Source organism: Rhipicephalus microplus, chromosome 10, assembly GCF_043290135.1.
Source record: "Rhipicephalus microplus isolate Deutch F79 chromosome 10, USDA_Rmic, whole genome shotgun sequence".
NCBI classification, from domain to species: domain Eukaryota; kingdom Metazoa; phylum Arthropoda; class Arachnida; order Ixodida; family Ixodidae; genus Rhipicephalus; species Rhipicephalus microplus.
This window is the reverse complement of record NC_134709.1, coordinates 60346335-60372687: the sequence shown is the minus strand read 5'-3', so window position 1 is coordinate 60372687 and position 26353 is coordinate 60346335. Positions and strand designations below refer to the sequence as shown.

At 43.7% G+C, this 26353-nt stretch overlaps 2 protein-coding genes across 2 annotated transcripts in view; one reads left to right on the top strand and one right to left on the bottom strand.

Moving 5' to 3' along the window:
* The first annotated feature begins 86 nt into the window (after nt 1-86).
* Nucleotides 87-16457, top strand: LOC119181657 (uncharacterized). Its single transcript, XM_037432904.2, has 7 exons — nt 87-348; nt 2173-2375; nt 5590-5666; nt 8333-8423; nt 10999-11157; nt 14544-14660; nt 16181-16457. Exons 1-7 carry the CDS (start codon nt 87-89, stop codon nt 16322-16324), a joined length of 1053 nt encoding a protein of 350 aa, XP_037288801.2. The 3' UTR covers nt 16325-16457.
* Nucleotides 16458-18776: 2319 nt separating this feature from the next.
* LOC119180609 (uncharacterized) overlaps nt 18777-26353 on the bottom strand; it is a 33246-nt gene continuing 25669 nt past the window's right edge. The window contains exons 11-15 of the mRNA XM_075875745.1: nt 25403-25426; nt 24532-24555; nt 22965-22988; nt 22797-22836; nt 18777-18926 (exon numbers count right to left, since the gene is read on the bottom strand). Coding sequence (XP_075731860.1) covers nt 18884-18926; nt 22797-22836; nt 22965-22988; nt 24532-24555; nt 25403-25426 — 155 coding nt within the window. The 3' untranslated portion in view covers nt 18777-18883. The remainder of the gene's footprint in view (nt 18927-22796; nt 22837-22964; nt 22989-24531; nt 24556-25402; nt 25427-26353) is intronic.

The window sequence follows — 26353 nt, the reverse complement described above, 5'->3', positions numbered from 1 at the left end:
AAATGGCGACGTCGTCACCGGTTGTTGTTGACCCGTCGTATTTTATTTTTTTATTTGCTGCTAGTTGTCCCCGCGATACGTAGATGATGACGGTGATAACAATCCGCCAGTTACTTGATACACGGGCTCTTGCTGAAGTTACACCACCAGTTTACGTACGCCTTCGTTTCCACGACGTGAAAGCTGACGCACCGTTTGCCCTCGTAGCCGTGAACGAGAATCCCCCGCTGATATGTTCCCTGGATGGTCACGAAAAAGTGCTGAAGTACCCGGAGCTCCTCTGTTCGCACATCGTATTCTTGTCGGCTGTTGTGGTCAGCGCCAGCCAGGTGAAGCCGGCAGATGGACGTGAGTGCACCATTTGCATTTTGAAGGGGAAAAAAATGACGGTTTCACCACAAGGGTGAAGCGGTCAGCGTGACATCGATGAATTGGGTGTTTCTGATACTATAAGCAAGTCTAGCAGATAACTTTTGTTTGTTTCATTGATTTGGCACAACTCTGCAAAACGGGGGTCGAAGCGAATACAGCCGCTCCAGGGAGTGGAGCGGCGTTCGTGCTCTGTGTCGTCCGAATCGCAAACTAAAACATGTACAACACGCGTATGAGCCGTCTAATGAAGGCTTCCGAGATATTGTGCTCCAGCCGTCAAGACCGAAGTTCTCTTGCGACCCCAGCGACACGCCAAAGGCGGCCTTTCATGCTTTTTCTCCCGATGAAAAGCGGGCGGGGGCGTTCGATGACTCCTCTCTGTATGCTTGCCGCGGAGCCATCGATGACAGGCCTCGCGCGCTGCTCGATCTTATCGCAGGCGCGCTTCTCGCGATATAGAAGGCCATCTCGTTAACTATGTGCTGCAGCCGTGCTCGTACCCAGCCCTCGCGCGCTTACACTATAGCGTGTTTAGCATGTGACGCACTGGGTGACTCTACGAGTTGGACTTTGTAATCAAGTCGACGGCGACGACAATAACCCGCTGATAGTGTCTCGTTGCCGTAAAATGTGAGAAAAGGAGCTGTCGGGGCACCAGGAAAATTCTAACGATAAGTACATGCAATAAATAGATGTTCGAAAAGCGTAATGATGGACAAAATAAAACGGTACATATCCTTATAAACATTGTAATATTAATGTTCTCACTTCGTTCACTTATTCGAAGAAAAAGAAAAGGCGCTTTATTACGTTCCACAGTGAAACGTTTCTTTTTTGTACTCCGCTGTGGCTAGGCACCGTACAGACAGGCTGCATCTGGCACAAAATAACCGAGTGTAGTATAGCAGAGTGAAATTTACCAGAACATATAAGAGTGCATTACGAAATGTAAATTCGGTATCCTTCTATATAGGAGCTCCGCCATATTGGTCTAGTAGCTAAGGTACTCGGCTGCTGACCCGCAGGTCGCGGGATTGAATCCCGGCTGCGGTGGCTGCATTTTTAATGGAGGCGAAAATGCTGCAGCTCCATCTGCTTAGTTTTAGGTGCACGTCAAAGAAACCCAGGTGGTCAAAATTTCTGGAGCCCTCCTCTACGGCGTCTTTGATAACCATATGGTAGTTTTGGGACGTTAAACTCCACGTATCAATCATATCCTTTCATAGCATGCGAATTCCGAAAAATACACAGGCCGAGTGCAAATGGGGCGCCTAAACAATTTTGTATGGTCTTGTGGGGCCGTTGGCTTGTGTAATTTATGCTTTGTGTTTACCCAACCAGCTACACTCATATCAATACCTTTTGTTCTCATAAAATAATTCATTGCCTTGCGGCTTTCGTTTGTGCCCTCGTTCAGCGATGGAGGCCTGCGAGCTCACATTTGAGTACACCTGATGAAATCACCCCAGCTAGTCAACATTCTCAAAGGTCTGCCCTGCGGTGTCCCTAATATTCATAGGGAGTTTTCGGAACGTACAATTTCAGTAATTTTATGCCTCGGTGAATGAGTGGCTAGCGTGGTCCACTGCTGATCCAAATTTCACGAGTTCGATTTCGACCGCGGCGGTCGCAATTTGGTGGAAGCGTGGTATAAGGGCGTGTGTACGTACGTGTCAACAGACACCAGATTGTCAAAATTTCTGAAACCCTCCACTATGGCGTCTCTCATAATCATGTCATGGCATAGTGGGACGTCAAACCACAGGTGACAAAAATCGCCAGTTAATATTATTGTTTCAGTGGATGCTGGCTTGCGGCGATTCAAGGATCTCAGGAGGATTTACGGCCGCGTAAAGAAGCTGTTGTCCTTCAATGTGGCCGAGATAAGCGCTTTCAGCATGAACGACATCCACACGGCCTACCTCTCGATTGCCAGCGATTGGCTCGATGGCATCGACATCCGCTACATGAGCGGCAACGAGCCGTCACTCCATCTCTTTAAGGTACGTGCAAGCCCAAGGGCTTATAACACCAGTTAGAAACACCGTTTGGCTGCACGGGTTAAACGATAAATGCGATAGCGACCAATTGAACAGTTCGACAAAGAAAGGGCTGCAGAGAACACTTCTGGGAACATGGCTTGTTGCTGCAATAGTTGGTTCATATACTTAAGAAAACAAAACAAAAAAAAAAGGCGAAACAAGGACAGGGACGAAGTGAATACACAAACTGACAGACATGAACGCCAATTTCCAACTGCTAATTAAAACAAAGCACACCAATTTATGTTGACTGTCGAGCTAGGTAACCTCACTATAGATTTATGTAAAACTAGCGATTCATCGCGAGCCACTGATACAGAGTCAGGGTGCGCGCTGTAAAACGCAGTGACTCGAGCGGCGAAAAGATGCCAGAGCGCATGAACACGTGCTAAGCAAAACAGGCAGCGCACAGTCAAAACTTTAAATGTCTACAGACCACAAGCTATCTCTTAAAAAGGTGCCTTATTTGTGACTTCAATCTAGTGATGTGGCACGAAAGCATGGCTGCTTGCTTTTTATCAGGAATGCCTGAATTGTCTCCTTTTCAGCGCGGCTGCTTGCTATCCGAAGAAATGTGGTTTGGTTGAAAAGTGGCGTACGACCACAGCGCTTACATTGGTCGGCCAAGTGCTTGCCCATACTGCTGCTGACCGCGGATGCAATATGAGCGAACACTTGGCAGACTACTGCGTGCAATACGTCAGCAGAAACAATATGTCAGCAGAAACATTGGCCTAATTGGCCGATGTACAGCCATGTCTACTGTTAAAGGGAACACCTGTGTGCCCAGTATGTTTAGATTACGCTGTTTTACGGAAGCATATTAGCTTATATATTGGCACTTGTTGTTGAAAGTCCTGACTCATCACACGCTGGTGATGAGCATGCAAATCGCCGCCGCGATGGTCTAGTGGCTAAGGCACTCGGCTGGTGACCCCGCAGGTCGCGTGTTCGTATCCCGGCTGCGGCGGCTGCATTTCCGATGGAGGCGGAAATGTTGTAGGCCCGTGTGCTCAGATTTGGGTGCTCGTTAAAGAACCCCAGGTGGTCGAAATTTCCAGAGCCCTCCACTACGGCGTCTCTCATAATCATATGGTGGTTTTGGGACGTTAAACCCCACATATCAATCAACAATGTGCATGCAAATTGTTCTCATAACCACTTGCTCTTAGAAGGCCAACAATGTTGATGCTGTGTATTCGTGTTCCCCTTGACAGTGGATGGTACTGTACGCCGCGTACAGCAGCTTAGTTGATTATTATACAGAACATTGCTGACATACTCAGTGTATCGTGGGGCGTGGTTCTCGAAGCATGCCGTAGCCTATCAAAGGGCAAACTCTGGCCAGTTGGCATGATGTATAAAACACAATGCGCACACTACATCTGTCTGCGATCTTTTTAGGCGCACGTAATACCTTGCGTTCACCAGCTCTTGCACAATGTACAGAACGCCTCGTTTGGCTGCCTGTGGCCTGGTACCCATTTTTGCAAAACGAAGCTCAGCACACTTCCCGCTGTTTACTTCACATCCTTTAACCTTCTTGACTCGTACTTGAAATTGGCTCATGAAGTTAACAAAAATCTCTTGTTTTATCCGATACAAATGTCAAAACATAACAACGAACAAAGTCACAGGTGTGTTTGAAGCAGCAAGCACGAAGACTAGGCAAATCTGCGCACTAACCATTGTCCCAAAGCGGCCCCTCAATGAAACATTCGGCGCTTTCACCTTGAAAAAACGTAAACAGAGCACTTGTTCAACCTTGCAAAAACGAAGTCTACGCGTTTAACGATATGGTTCTTGTGAGCCACATTGTCCCAATTGAGCCACATTGTCCCAATTGTGGCTCAACGATCGCAGCGCCAGAGTTCCCTCTACTGAATACAGAGTTTTATTGCAGGGTACGAAACCGCCTGGGGCCCCACATGCGTGGGGGTGCGGTGTTGCGTAGCCAACAGGACCTAGTTCTAGAAACGTTGAACCGGAGTGCCTCATAGTGGCGCGTATACGCGAACGCGAGCCGGACGAAGGTCACACGTGCTCACAGCGCCATAGCGTCTTGTCTTGTATGAATTGCTTTTTTTAGTTTTACAATTTAAAATGTTGGAGCAAGCACGCATAGTGACATGCAGTGAATCAGTTCCAATAAATCATTCCAAATTAATATGACAAAGTTATCAACTCGAGACGAACATTTTTTTTTTCCGTATGTGCCACAGTTGCAACGGAGGCCACCGATGCATAGCAATCCAGGCGAGCGGTCGTTGTCTGACAATGGTGCTACTATGTGTTAACGGCGTACACAAATAGGCTTGTAAGAATCAGCGTCGTCTATTTCCGTGGACCGTGAGAGTTCATCATGCCGCCGTTGCGTTGTCAGCGTTGCAACGTGCCCTGTGACCAGCTGCTCTACCTTGATGGCTTTGGCCAGCCTCAGTTTAGCCTGCCGTAAACGTGCGTGACGTTACGGGTAACATGATCCGCCAAGGACACCTTATCTCAACTATAGGAAGCCAGTGGTGGAAGCGATGTTTGTGGCCGCGCGGACGCACAGCCCCGGCGACTCGGGGGCGACCCATGTGCTTGGGGCTTCGCGCATGTGCAGTTCTGCCGCCCCAACGTCTTCTTTAAGCAATTCGCTTGGCTATCCAGCAATAAACCTGTCCAAGTTTAGGAAAATTGATGGTCCCCACTTCCTCATTTGCCCCATTAGCCAAAGCCGTAGGAAAACGGGAAATGAATGCAAAAAATAAGAAATAAATAAGAAACAACGGAATAAATAAAACCGTTAAGCGATTATGTGCTTCTCATAGCCACATTCCTCTGGTTCCCGACTTTTTGCGGGTAAACCTGTCAAGTAAACAATAAATCAATCGATCGATCATTGTTCAATCAATTATTGTTCTTATAAGCAGTTGTTATAATTAAAAGGCCCGCAGGCGTTAAAGGGACTCGGCTTGTACAGCGCAGGTTTAAGTGGTGATCGTTGGGAGATACTTTCGTCCTTCCCTAGATATGAAATATGGTGAGTGTAATGTCGAGCATATAAGTTTGTCTGTACGGGCTCAAAAAGTAAAATCCTGCTCCGTTCTACAGCTTACCGTTGATTGTACAGAGTACAAAAAGTAGTATTGTAATGCTCATTATGTACCATTTCCCATCGTCTTTCCAGGATCTGCGGAAACTCGCTGACGGCAAGGGCTATATCATTCACGGCATATTCGACAGCGTCAAGATGGACGTGATGAAGTAAGCCATTGTCAACCTCTCCGGTGACCAATAAGACACGACGGATAAAGTTGTTCACCGAAAAAAAAAAACATTAATGAGGGAAAGATAGAAGAGGGAAGTGACGAACACTCATTAGTGTGGTATTATCAGTAAAGTCGACATTTTGGCGTGAAGACTGGTCTGAGTAGTATTATCTTGTTGACACGTTAGCACAGAATGAAGTGGGATATTGTTGGTGGTTCACGATTTGTTCTTGCGCTGCAGATAACGAGGCAAGTTGTGGACTGCAGGACAGGTGGCCCTGTAGTTCACACTTGTCCTGTAGTTTCTGTATCGTCCTTGTCTGGTCATCGACAGCGCTACGAGAAATCATGACACGCCAGATTCTGCACCATTACTTGTTCAAGTATTCCCCATAACCAGGAACAGAAATGATATTCACACTGCCCAACTATTACTTTTACTAGAAAGGATGGTGTGTTTTTCCCCCTGATTTTGGCTACCTGAAGTAAACCATGGCGTTAAATTATAGTACCTAGATTTTGTTTCCTTCGTGGACCCAATGAAATGTCACCTCTCGCGTTACGATCGTGGTCGCGTTAAAATAGAACAAATACGGTGGTGCCCTTGCTGAAGGAATGCCATTTTCTCATACCCAAATTTGTAATGCAGATGGGCAATGAAAAGAATTGCGAAGATGTGAAGAGTGTGGCGCGCTGTTCTCACCACGCTTTGTCATTGGAGGGAATAAGAAGGTGCTGGGTGGGACTCTAGAGGCATGTTACCCCTATCAAGGCTACAACCACTTGAAAATACGTGCAATACAGCAATTCATGCAGTTGACGCATAATCGCGTATTTCGCTTCCATTTCCGCTGTACTCGTATGGTAATGTGGTAGTCAGTGGCAACGAATGGATACCAAGGGGAGAGATACGCAGCCGAGACAAGACGAGGGTTGGTAATCGACATTAAACTGAGAAAGGCAGCCGAGAACTACATTAAGCTGAGCTAGTTTGTAACGAATCATATTTTCAGAAAGTAGGCGCACAAGCAGAGACACTGGGAAGGTCGTTTGATCATGTTACGGTGTTGAGCTTGCACGTAGATCTGCTCCTGTTAAAAGTATGCAAAAACAAAATGGCTTGTTTTACTAGACGATGGCCCAAGGTCGATTTTGCCTCCCGGGACTTCTCTAATGCCTGATTATATTACATTATTAAGTGATCTAGCTGTTCAAATTGAAACTTTAATGTTTTAATGTACCATTTCATTTCTCCCTTTCCAAATGTGGCCTCAATGGCCGGGAAGGTGACCCGGGCCTTTGAGCAGAGCAGCACGATACCTTTGAAAACTGTGGTACCGTAGAGGTTTCTCCAACGCTAAGATGTGTCGTAAATGTTTTTAACAGATCTAAATCTTGCTGGCTGACCAACATATCAGGCTCCCACGGTGAACTATTATATAGTTCATGCAAATGATTAGTTAAATTAGCATACTAAAGTTGTTTCTTGAGCAATTAGCATTTATTGCTCGAGCACATAGAGAGCTGTTCTGGGTAATCTCGTTTTCAGTGCTTCGTAATATCACTGCCCCACAACAAGGGCAAAGATTGGCGAGTATAGCAGACTTATTAGGTAGATTCATTTTCATTCGCCTTTTTTAAATAAATATTAGTTTAGTTAAAAATTATATGTGTTTTTTTACATAATTTGTATTCCTCGTATAATGCGTCGCGGCTGCAGCTGGTGAACTTTTTGATCGTTTTCGTACTTTATTTTGGGTAAATACGGGTGAAAACGTTGGAAATACGTGTATCGATGGCGGAAATGGCTGTAATGTTCTATTAGAGAAGGCTTACAACGCGAGAAAGGTGTTTTAGAAACATAGTACAACGTAGATGCCTGTACGAAATAACTGTTTGAAATGCCCATTACCTATTTTGGATACGTTATACCAAACTTTATGATTGATATATTTGGCAAGGTAAAAGAGCCTACAAAGAACAAAGAACACGTGCGCACCTGTTACGGCTATTGGTAAAAGTTTCTGAGATCACTCGGAACGAACTGCAAGCGACAGTGTTAAAAGTGTAGAGGCCAGTTATGACAAGTGTGTTATTGCAAATGCCTTGAAAGAACCATTTTGTTAAATGTGTAAACTTAGTTCTTGCAAGGCCGAAGAAGCGCTCTGTTTACGTTTTTTTAATGTAAAAGCTCCAAGTGTCCCATGAAGCGGCCGCTTCCTCGTAATACGTCTGACGAAGGAAGTGCCATGAAAAACAAGTCACCTACGCCACAGATGACGTCAAGATGTGACGTCATAATGGCGTCACACGTCATGTAAATTTACGATGTATCCATGACATTATTGTTACGTTTGCAACGCAAGATTGCGCTGCGATGCCTTCTCACGTCATCTTCAGTTCGTCAAAGCTGTACCGATTCTGGAAGTCCTGCAATTCCACGTGACGTGGGGAAGGGTTCCGGTGGGGAGCGACAATGCGTTCGACTGAAAACGGGTCCGTAATTTACTTTGCGTCTCTCACATTCCTGTTTGTTGTGTTTTGAAAGAAGTCTGGCCGTGATTGTCAATTGTACTGCAACACCAAGTGTGCACCAGTCTACCGGCTTTTACAGAGAATGTGACATGCGGCCGAACATTTTTTGTTTACTTTGTGCTCCAGGGACTTCCACATCGCCACACTACGGGTGTACAAAGAGCTGACGCCACCAGGTCCCTTCAAGGCCGTGTCACCACAGCGGACTGAAGATGTGGTAAGTGCATATACTCAATTACTTCTATTGCGTTAGCGCACGGCGACTGAAGACGGCCGTAGGCCAATCAGTCAGTCTACTGAAACCGACACGTTCTGCTTCAGATAGCGTAAGTACGTAAGGCAGACATGAAACAGACGTGTGTCCACAGGTGACACATGCACCATGTCCCATCTGTGTCCCACTTATTTAGGCTAAAAACTTGGATGCTTTATTGAACGCGTTAACCGACTAGCGTCTCGTGCAGGTGTCCTGTGTGAGAATTCCACACCAGTACCGTAAACATGTGTGATGCAAAAATAGCATCAAGTGATGACGTTACTACGTGGCGCCAACATGACGCCAAAGATCGCCGAAATTTGTGACGTCAACATGACTTCACATGGACATCAAGCACGTCACGTCATCGCATGACACGATTTACTCGATATAAAACCCACCAGTGCAGCAAAAAAATCTTAAGTATTCAACCCTTAAGTGACTAAGCGATTTCTCTTGTGCTACCTTGTGCCATTAAGTGTCTTATTGCATAAAGCTGCGAGGGTACCTTTATTCGTACTTAGACGTTTATTAGTTTGTGACATGCCTGGTGAAGAATTAGTGCCGTAATATACATTTACCTGAGCTAATCAGTCGCGATGTGCGTGCACATGTGAAATCATGGAGCCCAGAGGTACACCTCTTGTGAAATTTCGATAGCGTGGTAGCTGCCCGCTGTGGCTCTCCTCCTTTAACAGGCATTTCCGGGTCGCTCTTCGCGAACGTAATAATAAAGCTAATTGAGTGTCTCGTATCTAAGAGAAGATATGAAACCGAATGTGAAGCGCACATGCAGTTAATGATGAACTACATATAGACGACATTTGTGATGATTGATTGATAGATTTGTGGGGTTTAACGTCCCAAAACCACTATATGATTGAGAGACGCCGAAGCCTAGTGGGCTCCGGAAATTTTGACCACCTGGGGTTTTCTAACGTGCACACAAATCTGAGCCCACAGACCTACAGCATTTTCGCCTCCATTGAAAATGCAGCCGCCGCAGCCGAGATTCGATCCCTCGACCAGCGTGTCAGTAGCCTAGTACCTTAGCCACTAGACCACCACGGCGGGGCAGACGGCATTTATGTCGGATTGAAAAACATTCATTAGTGCGTAAGCAATGCCTGTAGGTTTCATATGCTAATTATTATCCCGGCCACTTCACGAACACATGGGTATGCATAGCTCAACGAAATATTAATGGGCCAGTCAATGAGCTCCGACTTTTTTTACGCCGCCCAAACAAGCTCGCACATCTTTCCTACACTTGACGAACTTCCTTTCACGCGTAGGGACGTTAACTCGTCGATCGGTGACGTGACGCAGCACGCAGCTCGTCCATTGGTCTCAACAAAGAGTAATGAAGTCAACGTCACCGATCACCGATTTGACGTCACTGCGCGTAGAAGGAGGTTGGTCAGGCGTAGGAAGAATGCGCGAGCCTGTTTGGGGGGTGTAAAAAAAAAAAAGCCTGTTGACTGGCCTTTACACTGCACTGGAAACTGCAGGTAGTTTGGTTAGTTTGGTTTTCCTCTTACTTTGTATTTCGCCAATTTTCTATTTCCAATTTAGCGCAATGTTATAGCCACATACATTGGGTGGAGTAGCTTCTTGATTGTTTCTCGTAAAAGCAGAGACGAGAAGCATTGTAACAAATATTGTAAACCTTTATTTCATGTCCGTTCAATCTCTCTGTAAAATCTCGGCGGTGGTCTAATGGTTATGCTGCTTGTGTGCTAGCACGAAGGTTGTCGGGTCAAATACCGGCCGCGGCAGGCCCTTTTTCCTCGGAGGCAAACTGCAAGAGCGATGTTTGCTCAAATCTATATGCACTCTAAAAACCCGATGTTGTTGAAATTTCTGCAGCCATACTATATGCCGTACCTCATATTCACTTCTTGGATTCACGGCCTTAAATGCGAACAATTGTTGCTATGGTGTTGGGAAGTAAAATCCCGGCGAAAGTTAGGCTATATTGTCACGTGCTTGCTCAAGAAAGACGACGGCAGTTGTGCATGTGCCATGAAGGACTACGAAATGGACGAAAAAGAAGAACTTGATTGCGCGTTCTAATTAAAAAATCGACCTGCTTCTGGTGTCTCGATCTCTACGGCAAGACCTCTGTTTTGACGTCGTGACAATATTAACGCCTGAGTACTACGAACTCATGTTTTGAATTTTTTTTTTACTTTTTTACATTGCATCAAATTAATTTCACAGTCAAAACACAGTAATCATATTCCCCTAGTCTAGCAAATCTATAGGTATTGACTTGCATTAACCACCGGCTTCTTGGCCAATCCCCCTTAGTGGTTGAGAGCCACAAAAGAAAGGAACAAGCAAGCAAGCAATCTCTGCGGCAAGACCTCTGTTTTGACGTCGTGGCAATATGGAGCCGTTATCGATTTAACTGTAGTTTCAGTGTTTTCTCGGGATTGTTTAACTCAGTCACCGTTGGTTGTATGCGTGTCAAATTCTTCGTGTGCTGTCATATACATAGCCCTCATAATGATGCACATGACGATGTGTGCAGGAAAACGGAGTCAGTGCGTACGAATCGGCGGTAACTGGTGCCAACCTAAATGCGTATGGAAACCACTGCATTGCCTTCACCTTGGCTGCCGTGCAGTACAACGGGGCTCGGGCACTCGGCGATAACGCCGTAGACTTCGCTAAGGTGCCGTATTGCTCGGTGAGTGGATTTATTCATGTGCAGCCAGTCTAGGAGAAAACAAATCTTGTTAACCACTAAGAGACCACCGCTTATACCTCTAACCAACGTGCCACGACGTTGGCGTGACATATTTTCTACACCTTTGTTTATTTTATCAAAATACGTAAAAGTGACTCCCGATTCCGGTGAAGTCAGGCACTTGTGGTGAATTTGTCAGTTTATTTTGCAAATAGTGCATGAGCAGGACTTGAAGTATCACATTTGCGCCATCTTTCGTCGATGCCAGCAAAGGACAATTCAAAATGAATGAGAAATGGGCGAAAAAAAAATCGCGTCGTATCCACGAAGTGAATGGTTACTAATGGGTGAAGCTTCGGGTTATTATTCGGGCAACCGCGAATACCCTCGTACATCGTCCACTCGATCATGCAAATGAGTGGCGACGCGTGTGTACAGTAAATACAATGTTGTTTTATTGGTCGTTACTCAACTCCGCGAGGACCTTTCGTGGCTGAGAGCTCTATCACGATTGTTTTTTCTCAATGGCAGAAAGAAAATGTGCTTTTTAGCGCGCTGGTTCTTCGTCGTCGTCATCGTCACGTCGTGTCACGATGGACGGCAGACAAAGCTCGACACGGAGGAACTTTGCCCCTAAACAAATATCTATTGATTGTTATCAATTACAGTATCTGTCGTCATGGTATTCATTTATCTGTCTCCAGTGAAATTGTCGTGATAGTAAGCACTTGCCAATAGATATAGGTTGCGGTTGGAAAAACTACAACTACGCTTCGGAGCGGTGTCGAACAACTGCCTTGCCCACTATGTGAGTATACTGAATGGGCGACCAAGCTGCCTAAAAACACTTTTTTTTTCGGCTGAACACTATCTCTGAAACAGACTTCCTCGTGCTATAAGCCGGCTGCGGAACATATATATTTTTTTGATGCTACAAAAGTTGCTGCAGATATTGAACGGGCTATAGCATCACGACGAAGTTGTTGCCGGAACTTGTCATCACGGATTCCAAGTAGTGGCGCTGGTCATATAGAAAAAGTGCCGCGCTAGCGGTTTGACAAAGGTTTGTAGGCAGTGTTTGCCATGGTTTAGCTTGAAAATGAAACTCACTCAAAAGGGTGTATTGTGTGCGCTGAGCAGAGACACTCGGGAAAAGTATTCTGGACCACAGAAAGTTAAGTGCGTGGGTTGCACACCCTAAATATGTATATGCTGAGATACCTTTGACGTAGCGGGATATTTCGGTGATACTTTGAAAAATGGTTGAAAAAAGGGTACCGGATTACAGATACACTGGTAAAAATACTCGATTACATTTTTATTTCGAGGAGATTGGTATATATTCTGCTAAGATACTTAATAATTAAGTCAAAAAGTTCTAAAGAGGACTGCAGCGCACCGGAAATTTCCCTTCTATTTATTAATCTCTTCACCTTCAGCACCATCGAAGCATTACAGAAAGGTGGGGGGGAGGGGTTTTAGTTTACAATGTACGTAATGTGTAACAAAGGCATATTTACAGGTATATATTGCATTAAGAGAGTACACTATATCACAGCAGGAGCAAAATTAACATTAAAATCGATGTATTTGGTGACAACAAATTCGCCTATACTAGAGGAACAGCAAAGTAAAGTAAATTACTCGAATCACGAACGAACACCAGTGAATTGAAAAAAAGTATGTCTCTATTTTACAGGACATTAGATCTGTTTTACTGAGAAAGTTGTGGCCTTAGTTGCACTTAAGCAACATAAGTTTTTCACATAGCATGTCATCTAGCTGCACCGCCGATTTGGCCATCATACAAGACCTACGGAAGAAAAAGGGCTCTCTACAAATGCAGACGAGCACAAATTTGTGTTGTAATGAATACATACCACCTTCATAGCCGGATGGTCTTGCAGCATAGCGATATCTGTTTTGGGTCACCTATGTACTCTACAACTTGCGCGCACAAGTGGCTGTGTTCGTACCATTCAGAGTCCAAAGTTGGTCACCATCTTGTGAAATCTCAGCCATCTGACCCAGTCGGTGCCATGCCAGAGGTTTAGAGATTTCTCTGTCTGTATAAGCTGGGCATAATCTTTCACGCGGAATGAAGCCCCCTATGTTAAGACAGCTATATTGATGTTTTTGCTTCCTAAAGCAATGTTGTATCTGGTGAGAGGTCTTAAGCCCTGCCAAGTCTATCCTGCCAGCTTTGTGAAATTTTGACGTAGGAACGTCTACGTCGGCTCAGCGCACCCGCTCAGAGACTACAGCCAGCACTCATCGCCTCGGACGACTGAGTCCCTTTTAAAAAGCGTTGTTACCACCACCGACGCTACCCCCATCTCAGCAAGCCGCAACAGACGAAGTCGGCTGATATGGTGATGGAGGAGCCTGTTGACACAAAAGAGCGTTTCGCAATTGTGAATAAATTAGGGACGCACCCTGACACGCTAAGAGGTTGGCTTAAAGCGAGCCAAAGATAGACATTTTTTTGTTCACTCACGCTGTCACTACTGGAACTGCTTATGGCGATTCCATCGCTTTGAGTATTGTACGCTTGTGAAGTGTTGCAAGCCTCTGTTTCAAGACGGTATATACGCGGGAGGTAAGCCACTGTTTAAAGACGGTATAGACTCGGGGGACGCCAGGTAATGGTTCGCTACGCGAAAAAAATTAAGCATTCTGCACTCGCCTTGAGCAACAGTGACTTTGGTTGGCAGTCGTCGACAAAAGTACCTATACTGACATCAAAAGCGTCGCAGGCTATACCACATCAGCCACACTATGCTTCAGGGAATACCATCACCTATCTTCCCGTGTCACCGAGAGGCAGCGAAACTTTGCTTGTCTTGGGGCACAGAGAAGGAAATACATTCATCCTTCCAACATAGAAACATGCCTCAGTTTATGTTAGACAAAAGAAACGTAATGAGGTGCTGGTGTCAGGGTAGTATAACGATACAATCAATAAATCGTGAATGTATTTCTTTTTTCACACAAAAGTGCTTTTTTTAAGTGTACCTCGGCAGAGAACTATAGACACCAAAATGTATCCCTTAAGTATTATCCTGATACTCTTGTATTGCAATATTGCCTTGTCTCGGGTAGAGTTTACTCGCTAAACAAGGGGCTCTAATAAAAAAATAATTTCTGAAAGGCCGAGGCATGCATAACTACCTCGTGTGCACTTGAACTGTGACACTATCCATCTTAATAAATGCCGCACAAAGGGCTCATTTTTCAACATTAGTGTGAAAAGTAACTTTCAGTGGCAGTGGTTCGCTCTGTTAAAAACAAAAAAAAAAAACATAGCAAAGCAGAAAGACACAATAGAGAAAACGAAGTTACTCACACATGCATGACGTAGTTTCTAATCGCATTATTATTTTCAGGATGAGTATGAGAGAAAAGGCTCTGCCATGAACCCAAATGGCCATTCCCATTTTGTACGGAATGATAAAGTGGACTCACTGTTTGTATTTGAGGTTCCTAAAGATTTTAAAAACAAGGTACGTTGAGTGGTGTGTTGAAGATACTGGCGCTGAATATATCGCTATTAAGTAAGGTTTGGTTCCATAGAAAAATTTGGCAGATCCCATGTACCTAGGAATCAACGTTATGCGAAGCATGCGGATGGAAGGTGACCGTGTTGCAATTTGTTTAGTGAGCGCACGTCATGGAATGCCGCTAAATATATGTACAAATGTTGCACCCACAGGCACATGTGTAAGAGTTGCAGATATATATATATATATATATAACCAGTTGTTCGCACTTGCGCAATGATGCTAACTGGAACATGCGTCATAGCAACACCAGACGCTGATATGAAGCACTGATGCTTGCGAGGATGCTGGCCCCGGACACTGCTACATAAATCAACTTCAGCGCATGGCACCTAACTACAATTGACGTTAACCCGACGGGACGGTTGTATCAAAGGAACCCATATGTAGTGTTAACAAATTTGGGTAGGCAGCACTGCAATAACGAATGACGTTTCATGAAGATTAGCGTCTATTTGAAAAGTAGTATTTGAAAAGTAGTTCCGTCACCTGGCGTAGCTTTGTGGTGGAATGCTTGATTGCCATGTATAATGCTTGGGTTTGTTCCTGCTGAGACCTTGACATTTATTCTTTGCATTCGTTGGATCGACGCTACCAACGTCGTGAATTTCGTTACGCTCCTGCGTTAAAATTGTCCATGTGTGTCCTCGTCGTTCCTAAGTAGATAAGTGTTAATCAACTGTGGCACATACCCGCGTACCAGCGGCGCATGCTTGCCCGTGGGTATGAGCCAGTGTCTGGCGGGAAGTGTTTTACGACCTACGCGACGAGATTGTGACTTTATTCATGTCTTGACGAGCGCGTCATATTCGTCAAACCATTTTATCCTCCCACTCTGATTTAGGTTCAGGCTATGTTAAGGGGGTGACCACGAGAGCACCAAAACGTAAGCGGCTAGATGGATAGATAGATACGCTTAAAGTCGCTGAATTTCACTAAGAAATGCTTCGCATTTCGAAATGGACCATCTCCCTGAAGGGAACCATAATTGGATGCGAAGCAGCAGCGGTGTGCATGCCGTTGACCCGACTAAAATGGACGTTGACGCGGGTGCTGGAAGAATGGTTTTATAGTTAAACTCAGTATAGCCTTTACATAAGTAAACGTTTCTTTGAATCGCAAAACCACGGGAGATGGGTTGGGTTTCGTGTAAGTTTCATGGCACATAATAAGGCGCGCCGTCGAATACGGCACGCCTTATTGTGACTTTGTCACGTTAAAAACTCAAACTTCTTTACTGAACTGTATATGTCACTGGACGTCACCACGGCCGAACCCTCGCGAAATGCCGTCACGTCAGCTTGCCAGCATTTGTCAATCTGCATAATTATGTCCTCGCATTCCTTAACTCCCAACAGTATTCCGTCCACATATCAAAGCACCAGATTCATTTTCATGCTATCACTTACACACAAGGAAGATGAGAATTTGTTTTATTTTTCTCTTTCTTCCGTGTCTACTAGGTCTTGAAGATCAGCCGTTTGCCGAACGCTTGCCTAGTCATCGACGACGTCTACTACGATAGGCACAGATGCTCGTGCGACGATACCAATTTTAAGCTGCTGAAGACCGCTCGCAAAGTACTGTGGCAGAGCCTGAGGGGATAACATTTGAGACGGAGTGGCGCGACTCTCAGAACTGCACCCGCCCACCGAACGCTATATTATCAGGAATGACGAGACGTCAACATCGTGATTATTTGGGACTATGCAACAATAAATATATATTCGTTTCTGTTAATGCCTCTATTTATAATTTGGGATATTAGATTCCGCCGGCGAACAGCGCTCATCTGTTCTATTTTTCTTTTAATCTGGTTGGGGGAGTTTTTGTGTGCTATTTGATTATGCCTCAAGCTCCCTAATCAATTGCACATTTGCGCAGGACATGTGTGTCAGACATTTTTTTTAAAATTTTTTTCCCGTCACCCGCTGCGGCCAAAAAATGGTTACCATGCCCGACTGCTGACTAGAAGGTAGCGGGATCGATTCCCGGCTAGGGCGGTCGCCTTTTGAATGAAGAGTGAATGCTAGTGACACGTGTATTTATATTACTCGTTAAAAACACCGCATGTAGAAAATTCCGGAGCCCTTCACTATGGCGTTCGGCATAATCGTATTGTGATTTTGGGGCGTAAAAGCCCAAGAAATTTCATTAGTTTTCAATCGATAAGTATTTCTAGTGGGCGCGCCAACTGCTTGCCTACTTTGTGTGCGTATCAATCAGCGGCGCCATACATTTTTTGGAAGTTACCTAGTGATATACTCTGCATTAAAATGCCCCTAAAGTGATCCTGAAAGGGTTTTATGAAATTTTGTTGGTGTTTGGGCTAGAGCATCATCAAACCATTCGCACCACAAATTTAGTGACACGTCGTGTGCCAAGGCCGTTATGGACAATTATATGATACCTCATTTCCCACCTCGGCCTTGCCTCTTAAACCCATGAAACATACTGACATCACTGGCGATGGCAGAGCTCTCATGACCGCACTCGACGATTTGAGCTTTGCTCAGTATAGACCACCAGTACTGTATACGCCGATACGTTGCGCGCAATCTCGGAGGCCATCACGCAGTGCGCGCGCAGCATGCGCGCCGTCTGGCAACAAAGATGAAGATTGTGGAGTGATTGATGCCTGCTCCAACAGGTGCCGCTATCCTACCACACGATCTTCTACGCATTCCACAGCCTATCAAATTAGGAGGCTCGGTGACGTCGCGTTACCAGATCATGAAGTTTTGTGAAGGGGGGGTTGTAAACGCGTTTGGCAGAGTCGCAGAGATCTTATACTGTTTAAGCAGAGAGCTCGAATTGATCTTTAAATGACCCTTAGGACTTGGTCTACTGGCCCAGTGTGTTAGTACAAAATCGTCAAAAACGTTTCAGGTGAATGTATTTGTAGCCTTTCATTTTACTTTCTGTTAGATTAATTTGGCTCTGTCCAACAAAGAACGTAGCCCCTCTAACAGCTCTCATTTTTATGCGCATGCTTTCATTGTGTGATCACACTAATACTTTATTTACTGTCATTTTTCTTGGATGCGAATAATGGTTTTTTCTGCGTTGCTTTTCCCGTATGTATTTTCATTTTCCAGAAAATGAACGTAGATTTTCGCTTGGCAAATAACGTCAAATAGGTGCCTCTCAGAGCACGCAGCGTTTCTGAATCAGTCATGTTCTGTATCACTATATGCAGTGCCTTTACGCGTTAAACCCGCATAGAAAACAACTAAAAGCTCAATTAGGGTAAAGCTGAGTGGCGTCTTTCGTAAAAAAAATGTCGTCCAGACTTAGGCATGTACTTCTTAGAGCTACGAGCACATACTCCGTCTCGCGATGTAACAAGCGACCGACGGAACAATGTCTTCAGATTCAGAAGAGACTGCAGATGCTTCAATTTGGTATAGTTTCTTGAAATACGTGAAAAGAACAACTTACCCACACGTTTGAAAGTGCTGGCTTTTCAGTTAGGACAAGCTATAGCGATTACTTGACTTGAAGAGCAAGTGGTCTATTCTGGCAAAAGGCGCACCACTGTGGACTATATCAGTAGGGTTTCCTTGTTCTTGGTATATATTGAAGGCCTTCAAGAGTGCTCTGGGTACGACACTGTCGCCCATGCCACTTAACATGGACAGTCCAGACAGCCCCGTCGTGCACCTTTCTATTAACTATTTTTTCTGAGGGCCTTGTATTGGAAAACTGAGACCAGTGTTTCTCTCAACGGAGCCCGACTTCTTACCCACAGTCGAGCTACTGCAGGATACTGCTGACCTGCAGGCCCCTGGATTGAATACCGGCTGCGGTGGCCGCATTTTCGATGGAGGCGAAGATGCGTTAGGCCCGTCAGCTTAAATTTAGGTGCACGTTAAACCACACCCGGTGGTTAAAATTTTCGGAGTCCTCCACTACAGCGTTTCTTATGACCATATCGTGGTTTTGCGACATTAAACCCCTGGAATCATTTTGAACGATGCGTTAACGCAACGGCAATGTACACTCGCAAGTTACATATGCAAGCTTCGGTGTACGTACAGAGAAAAAAATAGACAAAAGTACGAACACACAAAAAACAAACTTTAATAACGAAGTTGTGGCGACGCCTAGGTGGGCGCGTGCGCAGCGCTACTTTTTGTACCACCGATTCCGGAACGAGTCCGGCGCTAAGTCCAGCTGGATCTGCTCCTCCTGCTGCTGACCTTTCTTCTGCAAGATCGAAATTGAGACAGTGTGACGTCATGCCCAATCAGCCTACATCTCCGTCACTTCACCGATAATGCCGTAATCGTGCCGGCCAATCGATAGGCACGAGACGACTGTCTCTTACACGAAGAGATTGCTCATAATACAAAAAATAGTGATGAACAACGTTTTTTTAAACGAATTTCGCATCTTGATAGTAAGCCATAAAAGTCTGTCGATGACTCAGCCCTTCTATCACCAGTAAAATTACATCATAGCTTTCTTTCCTAGAATTTTCCGGAAACGTAATTAGGTATACAAATGACAGCTGGCCAGAAGTAAGGACATAACATAATTATTACATTTGAAAAGTAATCAAACTGCTTTGAAGTTGCTTCAACTAAAGTTATGCGACGTTATCTAAGACTTCAGATCGAATGCTGCACGGCTTTCCTGTATATTTTGGTCGCTTTTACGGCTGCAGTTTGGTAGTACGGCCAACTTGTCTTCGTTATATTGTTATGAAAAGAATTTTTAGGACGTAATGGAAGTGGACACCCTATACTATAAAATGTAATTGGGAAAATAATGTGTATTTTTTGTGGTTACTGTTTGGATGTAAATAAATAAAACACTCGTTGTGACAAACTATGTTATTTCATTAGTGTATTTTAATTTCACTTAAGTCGGTTAATTATCTGTTCTGCTAGAAATACAATGAATCAGTTGTCTGCGACTCTACTTTGGCTCAAGTACTAACGAGTTCTTTGAGAAATGATGGTTAAAATATATATCCGTAATGAATTGCTGCACAATTTTTCACAACTACTAAGTACTTTTACGAAAGTAGAAGCTCTTCTGCATGTTTGCACCAAGAGAACAAATTGAAGGCATAATTGGGATAAAAATGGCTAGCTTATTGACCTAGTCAATAATGCTGAGCTACTTCGCGAGCCATAAAATTTATCGTGCAGCACACTTAAAAATGCACCTGTCCGCCCGAACGCTTTCTAATGTTTGAGAGTGAACATTTATTATAAAATGTTATTCCGGGCTTATTCCTGGTTTCTCATGAAGAAGGCGTGCCACGTATGACATGGGCTCACTAATGTGGAGTGTCTTGGAAAAATTGTATACATACCTTTTGCTGTTAAGAGAAAAATACATAAGGAGGTAATGAATGTCCATGTAATCAGAATAACGTAAGAGCAATGCTGCATTGTATATAACGGATGACATATTATGGCAAATTAATTAAGCTCTGCGAAATTAGTTTGCCATAACATTGTATGGCACTGTGTGTTCCCCCTGTTAAAAAAGGAAAAGTAGTCCAAAAGCTCAAGACGTAGTCAGAAATTTTGCCAAAACGAACACAGACAAAACCGTGGGCAAGTACAGGCAGATTATGGAGAAACGTTGCCTTTGTTACATTCTTTTAATCTACGAACGTTAACGCAATCGAAACCGCTTTAATTAAACACAAATGACGCAAACATGTATAAGTGACAAAAGCATTCGGGGTTCTGGCTAACATGTTTTACGATGAAGTGCTATAGCTGTAGTTTAAGAAAGATGTACCTGCGCAGTTGCAGCTGAAAAATTATCGCAGCTGAAGTAAAAGTAGGAATGTTTCAGTTCATTTTAGCAATCTTTTGTAAAGGCATGTAAAGCATGAAGCTGATAACACTCCTATCGTCGTCCAATCTTTCTGCTTAGAATTTCGTTGCATTTAACCAGTTTTCGTGAAGATAATCATTAAGCTTGTCCGCTGGTCTTTTTTTTTTCCCGGCAGGAGAAGCAGCACTGTGCTTTTTGCTAAATGTACCACTATTTTTTTTATCAAAAGAACCTTAGTACTGGTGTATCTTCGTCAGTAAGTGACTCATTAATAGACAATGGTACCCCCCCCCCCCCTCCACTCTTACACACGTGTAGACACAGACGTTGCCACCTTAGTTCAAGTTGCCCATACAAAAGCTGTGGGACTCCTTCCACGAAACGAAAGAGACCGAGTTCGACTGTTAATTGTGATCGACATGCCTGAAAGCACTTGAGCTGCCGTGATCGTTTGGTGGCTTGAGTATTCGCTGGCGTTGACGCAAAACATGTGCTACACATTGCTATAAAATATTTACGATATGCCAGGCAGGCCCGCAGTATGGCGGAAAGAGGTTGGAAGCCTAGAAGCCCCCGTACCTCAACTCCCGAGATTTCAATAGCGGACGCAATAATTATTGAACGATAGGCACATTTCTCAACTTCGGTCAACACCTTCAGAGAGTGCCGCACTTTTCTCGAAAGAAGCTTCTGGCTTGTGGCCTTGTGCCACGTATTTCAATCGTGGCCAACTAGCCAGGCCAACATTCTTCTCGCCAGCAGCGTTAATAAAGGACTTTGGCTCATTTTAGTCAAACATAACAAAGTCGACTTCTCCTTCGCCTGCCTGCTCCACTCGCTAGGTATTTGATATCGTTTGAGTAGATGCTAAGCAACACAAGGGGGGCGCAGTGGCTGGATAGATGCGAAGAGCCAATGGTGTCGCTCTCTGAGTGCTCATCAACGCCTGCAGTAAACAGATATACCTCATAAGATATCATGAAACCATATTCTCATAACCTGAAGACACGTTAGCGTTAGATGATCACGCTATTGATCTTGTCATTTGTGTTGCATTTCATTGTCCAGTAGGCACAGGCGTGCGCAGGGTTTTTCATAAGGGGGGGGGGGGGTGAAGGTTCCTCTTAGCGCCCCCCCCCCATTATGTCAGTGTAAGAGGCTGACTTAGCGTCCCCCCCCCCCCCCTTAAGTGATGAGGTGGGATGGCGGCAGCCCCCACTTTCCCCCGGGTCCATTGTTGGACGCCTATGCCAATAGGTATGACTATTCGGCCTTAGCCCATTTTTTTTGTATATGACGGCAATGCCCTTGTTAACGTGTGCAAATGAGTTTAAATTGCTTTGATGGACATGAAGGATCATTTTTTATTGCTGTAGTAGAAACAAGATAGAACAATAAACTTACGCCTATTATATCGTAGCACTCGGCTGTAAGGAAAAGTGTACAAGAAACTACATAAATACTTGATACACTTGCGCTTCAAATAGAAAAACGTTTTTTTAACGAAATTGATTTGAAAAGACGAAATATTGACGTTATGTTTGCCGAAAATGACTTGCCTCATGAGTTTAAGTTGAATATAACTACAAATAAGTATTGGAATTCGTAATTGCCTTTCCAGAGGGCCAATAGTAAAACGGCCGGGCTTGGCCTTACTGGCACAACGTGGGATCAGCCCGTTGCGCGCTGACTCACGCAGCTTAGGGCTTTCAATAACGCGTTGCATCATTTTATCCGTAATCATACAAACGATGTTTAAAAAAAGTGCAAAACATTGTTTATAAGATAAACCATATGTCCTACTCCGCTATTTTGGTATGCTGATTTATTTTATGCAAAAACTCCAATTGATTTGGACCCTACTTCCACACTCATTTTGTTTGTTTTTAATTTTGTTATTATAACGTAAATTTCCAATTAGAAGCAACAGTAAGAAGAGCTGAGGATTAGGAACAAGTTCACAAGCAACTACAGTAGAGTGATAAATTGAAACTGGTACTTTTCAATACTTTCTTGCGTGGCCTATAAGCTTTCCGCGTTCTTGAAATGAAAAAAAAAATCAAACACTAGTTAAATATTGTTGTGGAAACTATGCGCCTACGATGCGTCTCGAAGAACGATGCCGTTCTTTGAAGCTCTCGGAAGTATTATTTATGGCTTTCCTCTCGTAGCTCTGATTTGAACAGTTTACAGTCGCTCATGTTTCTCATTGGACGTTTTGGTTGCTAGCGTTAAGGAAGCTGCTTCGTGAAAACCAATACCGAAGACTTCACTTACGTGGTATCACTGGACACGGTGGACACGTTGTCGGCTGGCACTATTCAGAAAAAAAAATGGCATAGTTAGTTGCATCAGCTCGTATGGACACTTACCTAGATATATAAGAAGCTGTTTCAAAACTGGTATACCGTTTGCTGTATCTAACTTTGAGGTCAAGCTACTCACCGTCATTTGGGTAGATGGTGTTTCCTGGAAAGAGATAGGGAGTGTTAACATTTTTTTTCACCGATATTTTTGTAATGGGTAATCAAGAGGTGGGCTAAAGTATCACCCAAGTCACTGGTAGAAAGATCGAGGCTTCACGTTTATTTTAATTGTAATTTAATGCAACACAGTCATCAGAAGACTTTCTATTGACGTAAAACCACACTTCCTACTCATGCATGTCTTTCGCAAGGTGTATATTTGGGCTTAATTCACAAATTGTCACGCTAGTATATTTGTTACCAAACTGCTGTTTAGGTTACAAGAGTTATTGTATTTTTTTTCCTTACTGCGCAGTGCTTTTTTGTTCAGACAGTGGCATAAGGTGTCTTTAAAAAAAGTACCTCAAACACCCAATTGTACCTAACCAGATGGTCTAATGAACAGAACAAAATGTGAAGAAATAGTAAGCCAGCTCTCGTTAGGGGCAATTTGGAAAAAAAAAAACAGATTTGACTTGCCCAAATCTGCGTAAATTTCTGGGCCTTATTTGAAGGGCAATTTTATCGCATTCGATTCGAACACACTGCCTATGGGGAAGCTGGATTTCCGGTTAATGCTTTGTGATAAACAGATTGCCACAATTTGGTTTAATTAAATAAAGTGTTAGTTGCAACACCAAGCTGGTCGAGTTATTCAGCACAAACATCTTCAAAACCCGTTTCATTCGAAATTACGTCCCCAGTTCCTTCACGCCGTAAAGATGAAGAAGGCACAGAAATAATAAAAAGATGGTGGATCTTCATAAATAATCATGATCGCAGTCTTTCTCAAGTACTAAATACGTGACGCACGCATTAGTGTCTACAGGAGTACTTGTCCTATTTCTTACGCCCTCACATTTAAGGCGTAAAGTAGATTAGCGGATGCGAATGAATGCATGTTCTCGTTTGCCTTTCGTTGCAAGCAAGAATGATGATGACAACCACAGGCTACAGCAGAGGGAGAAGTAGGAGGAGGGAGGAGGAAGCAACAAAAGGGAGAAGGCAGGGAGGTTAACCAGAAAGACATCCGGTTAGCTACCTTACACTAGGGGATTAGGGAAGGGGACAAGAAAGACGAGAAAGAGGGAAGAGAGGGAAAAAAGTGCACAAAGAAATGTTTCTGGAGAAGTAAGTTTTCATCGTCTCTGCTGGATAATCTTGGTATGAAATCTACAAGCACACTAATTAGTCGGAATCGCTGCAGAATTTTCGCGGACGCTTTTTTTACTGTACAAGTCATCGAAGTTTCTTTCGTATGTAATTATTATTTCGCATGTGGAGGATAAAAGCTTTATATTGGGTCAAGAAACTACCTTTATGATGTTACATAGAGACAGTTCAGTGCGAATATGGAAGTGCTGAAGAAAATAAAACAGTGATTGCTTTAGAACAAACTGCGAGAGACAACCATTGCTAAGGTGGTCGTCAGTTTGCAGAAGCACTAGCAGGTTTCATAGTCATGTCGTAGTATGTAAGAAACTCAGAAAGCAGGGCGAAAGCCAGCTTACACGAACGTAATATCAATCAAACTTTTTCTCTCTTACCGTCGCAGGTGCCCTGGTGCTCCTCTGCCAAAACATGAACATAAAAAGGTGCGTGTCAAACAACCACTCATATATACCATGTATCGAAATGAATTTCAAAGCATCAAAGAGCTTGTTATGCCTTAACTCCTTAACTTGAGGTTGTGATGCCTAACTCCTTAACTTCCTACTCCTTAACTTGTCGGAATGTGATCCTAATTTTAAAAACGTGCTTACGCCCGTACACATCTTCACGTATGTATATAGAAAAAACGATAAAATTGGCTATAAAAATGCGATAGATAAAAAAGAAGTATTTGTTATACACACAAACGCAACAAAATTGAAACGAAGCCACGGCCGAGAATAGCGCGTTCAGTTATGAAGCCGGAACCTATAAACTATTTAAAATATTTTTTTACCATCCATGAAATTTTCGGGGCGTCACAAGACCTCTTGCAAATTTAAAAAGCATGCAATGTAGATCATAAAATATGCCCCACACTATGGTAAGGTTACTTATTACTGCAATATGAACTACAGATAATCAATGATATCAAGATATAAATACACAGTAAACGTAATTTATTATGTCGTATGAGCTTAACCGACAAGCATGCATATACTAAAGCCGGTACCTCTCGGTAAAAGACACCTGTGAAGTACATATGCGGAAAGGTTGCAGTGAATTAAAAATTAATTGTACGCATATTTGAAACTATGCTAATAAAAGGAGAAGAAGACACGATGCAAACATTGCAGTAACTGCTTTATAAATGTTGTAAAGAGGGGAACCCCTTGAATCGGTTTTAGTGCATTAACCGCATCCTGCCCCTTTATACCCACGTGCATAAATACAAAGATGGAGCGGTGTAAAAGTTTGATAGCTTACTCCTTCGGGTGTTGTCGCTGTTGGCTGTAGAGAAGTACAAAATAATTACTTACACCAGTCCGGGACTTCGAAATTTATTTTAACAGATATGATTTTTCCTTGAGCTTTCATTTTCAAGATTGTTCCAGCATATCAGCGCCCCACCAATGTTAACCTCCGTTAAGTTTCTACCGTCGCTGGTTTTCGCCAAGGCAAATCACCGTAATTATTCAACAACTAAATAGTCTCTATAACCTGACAGAGTTTTCACTGGAACTCTGTGCCCGTTGTCAGTAAAAAGTACCGCATCAGATAATGACCGGCACTAGTTCGCCGCTTTGCTTTTAGCCGAAAGAGCGTTAAAAGAGAATAACATCGTTAACCAGCCCCTGCAGCTTAGGAAGTAAGACGTCACAAGGCGATGCTTGAGGATGCCTGTTCGACTCCCGACAATGGTGACCACATTCGAATGGTGCACGAAATGTAAAAATTACCCACGTATTCAACGCTTTATGTTGTCATGCAACGTGAGAAAAGTTAAGTTCGTGATGGTTAGTTTTTGTAAAGCAGCGCCGTAAACTGCAACACACTAGTCTTCTACAGTGTACGTCCTACATTTAGTTGCAATATCGTGATTTTGGGATGTTAAATCCCACATGTATTGTCAACATTTAGTTGCTCGTCAGGGTTATTCAGGTGCAAAAGACGAACCCGCCGTCCCCCAGTAAGGCGAGCCTCATAACAACGTGGTTTTCGCAGGTAAAAATCAAAAGTTGCTTTCGTTTTCTTGACCAAAACTACAGTTTTTTGATAACAGTGTGGATTCAGCATGTAACAACTTGGCCTCCTTCAAGTTGCATGTTATATTGGGGCATTCTAGGCTCCACAAAGGAATTGCAAACGTTCAACCGAGTCACAGCGTGCAACATGGTGTTAGTGGAATTGAAAGTATATCATGCTACTCTGGAAATT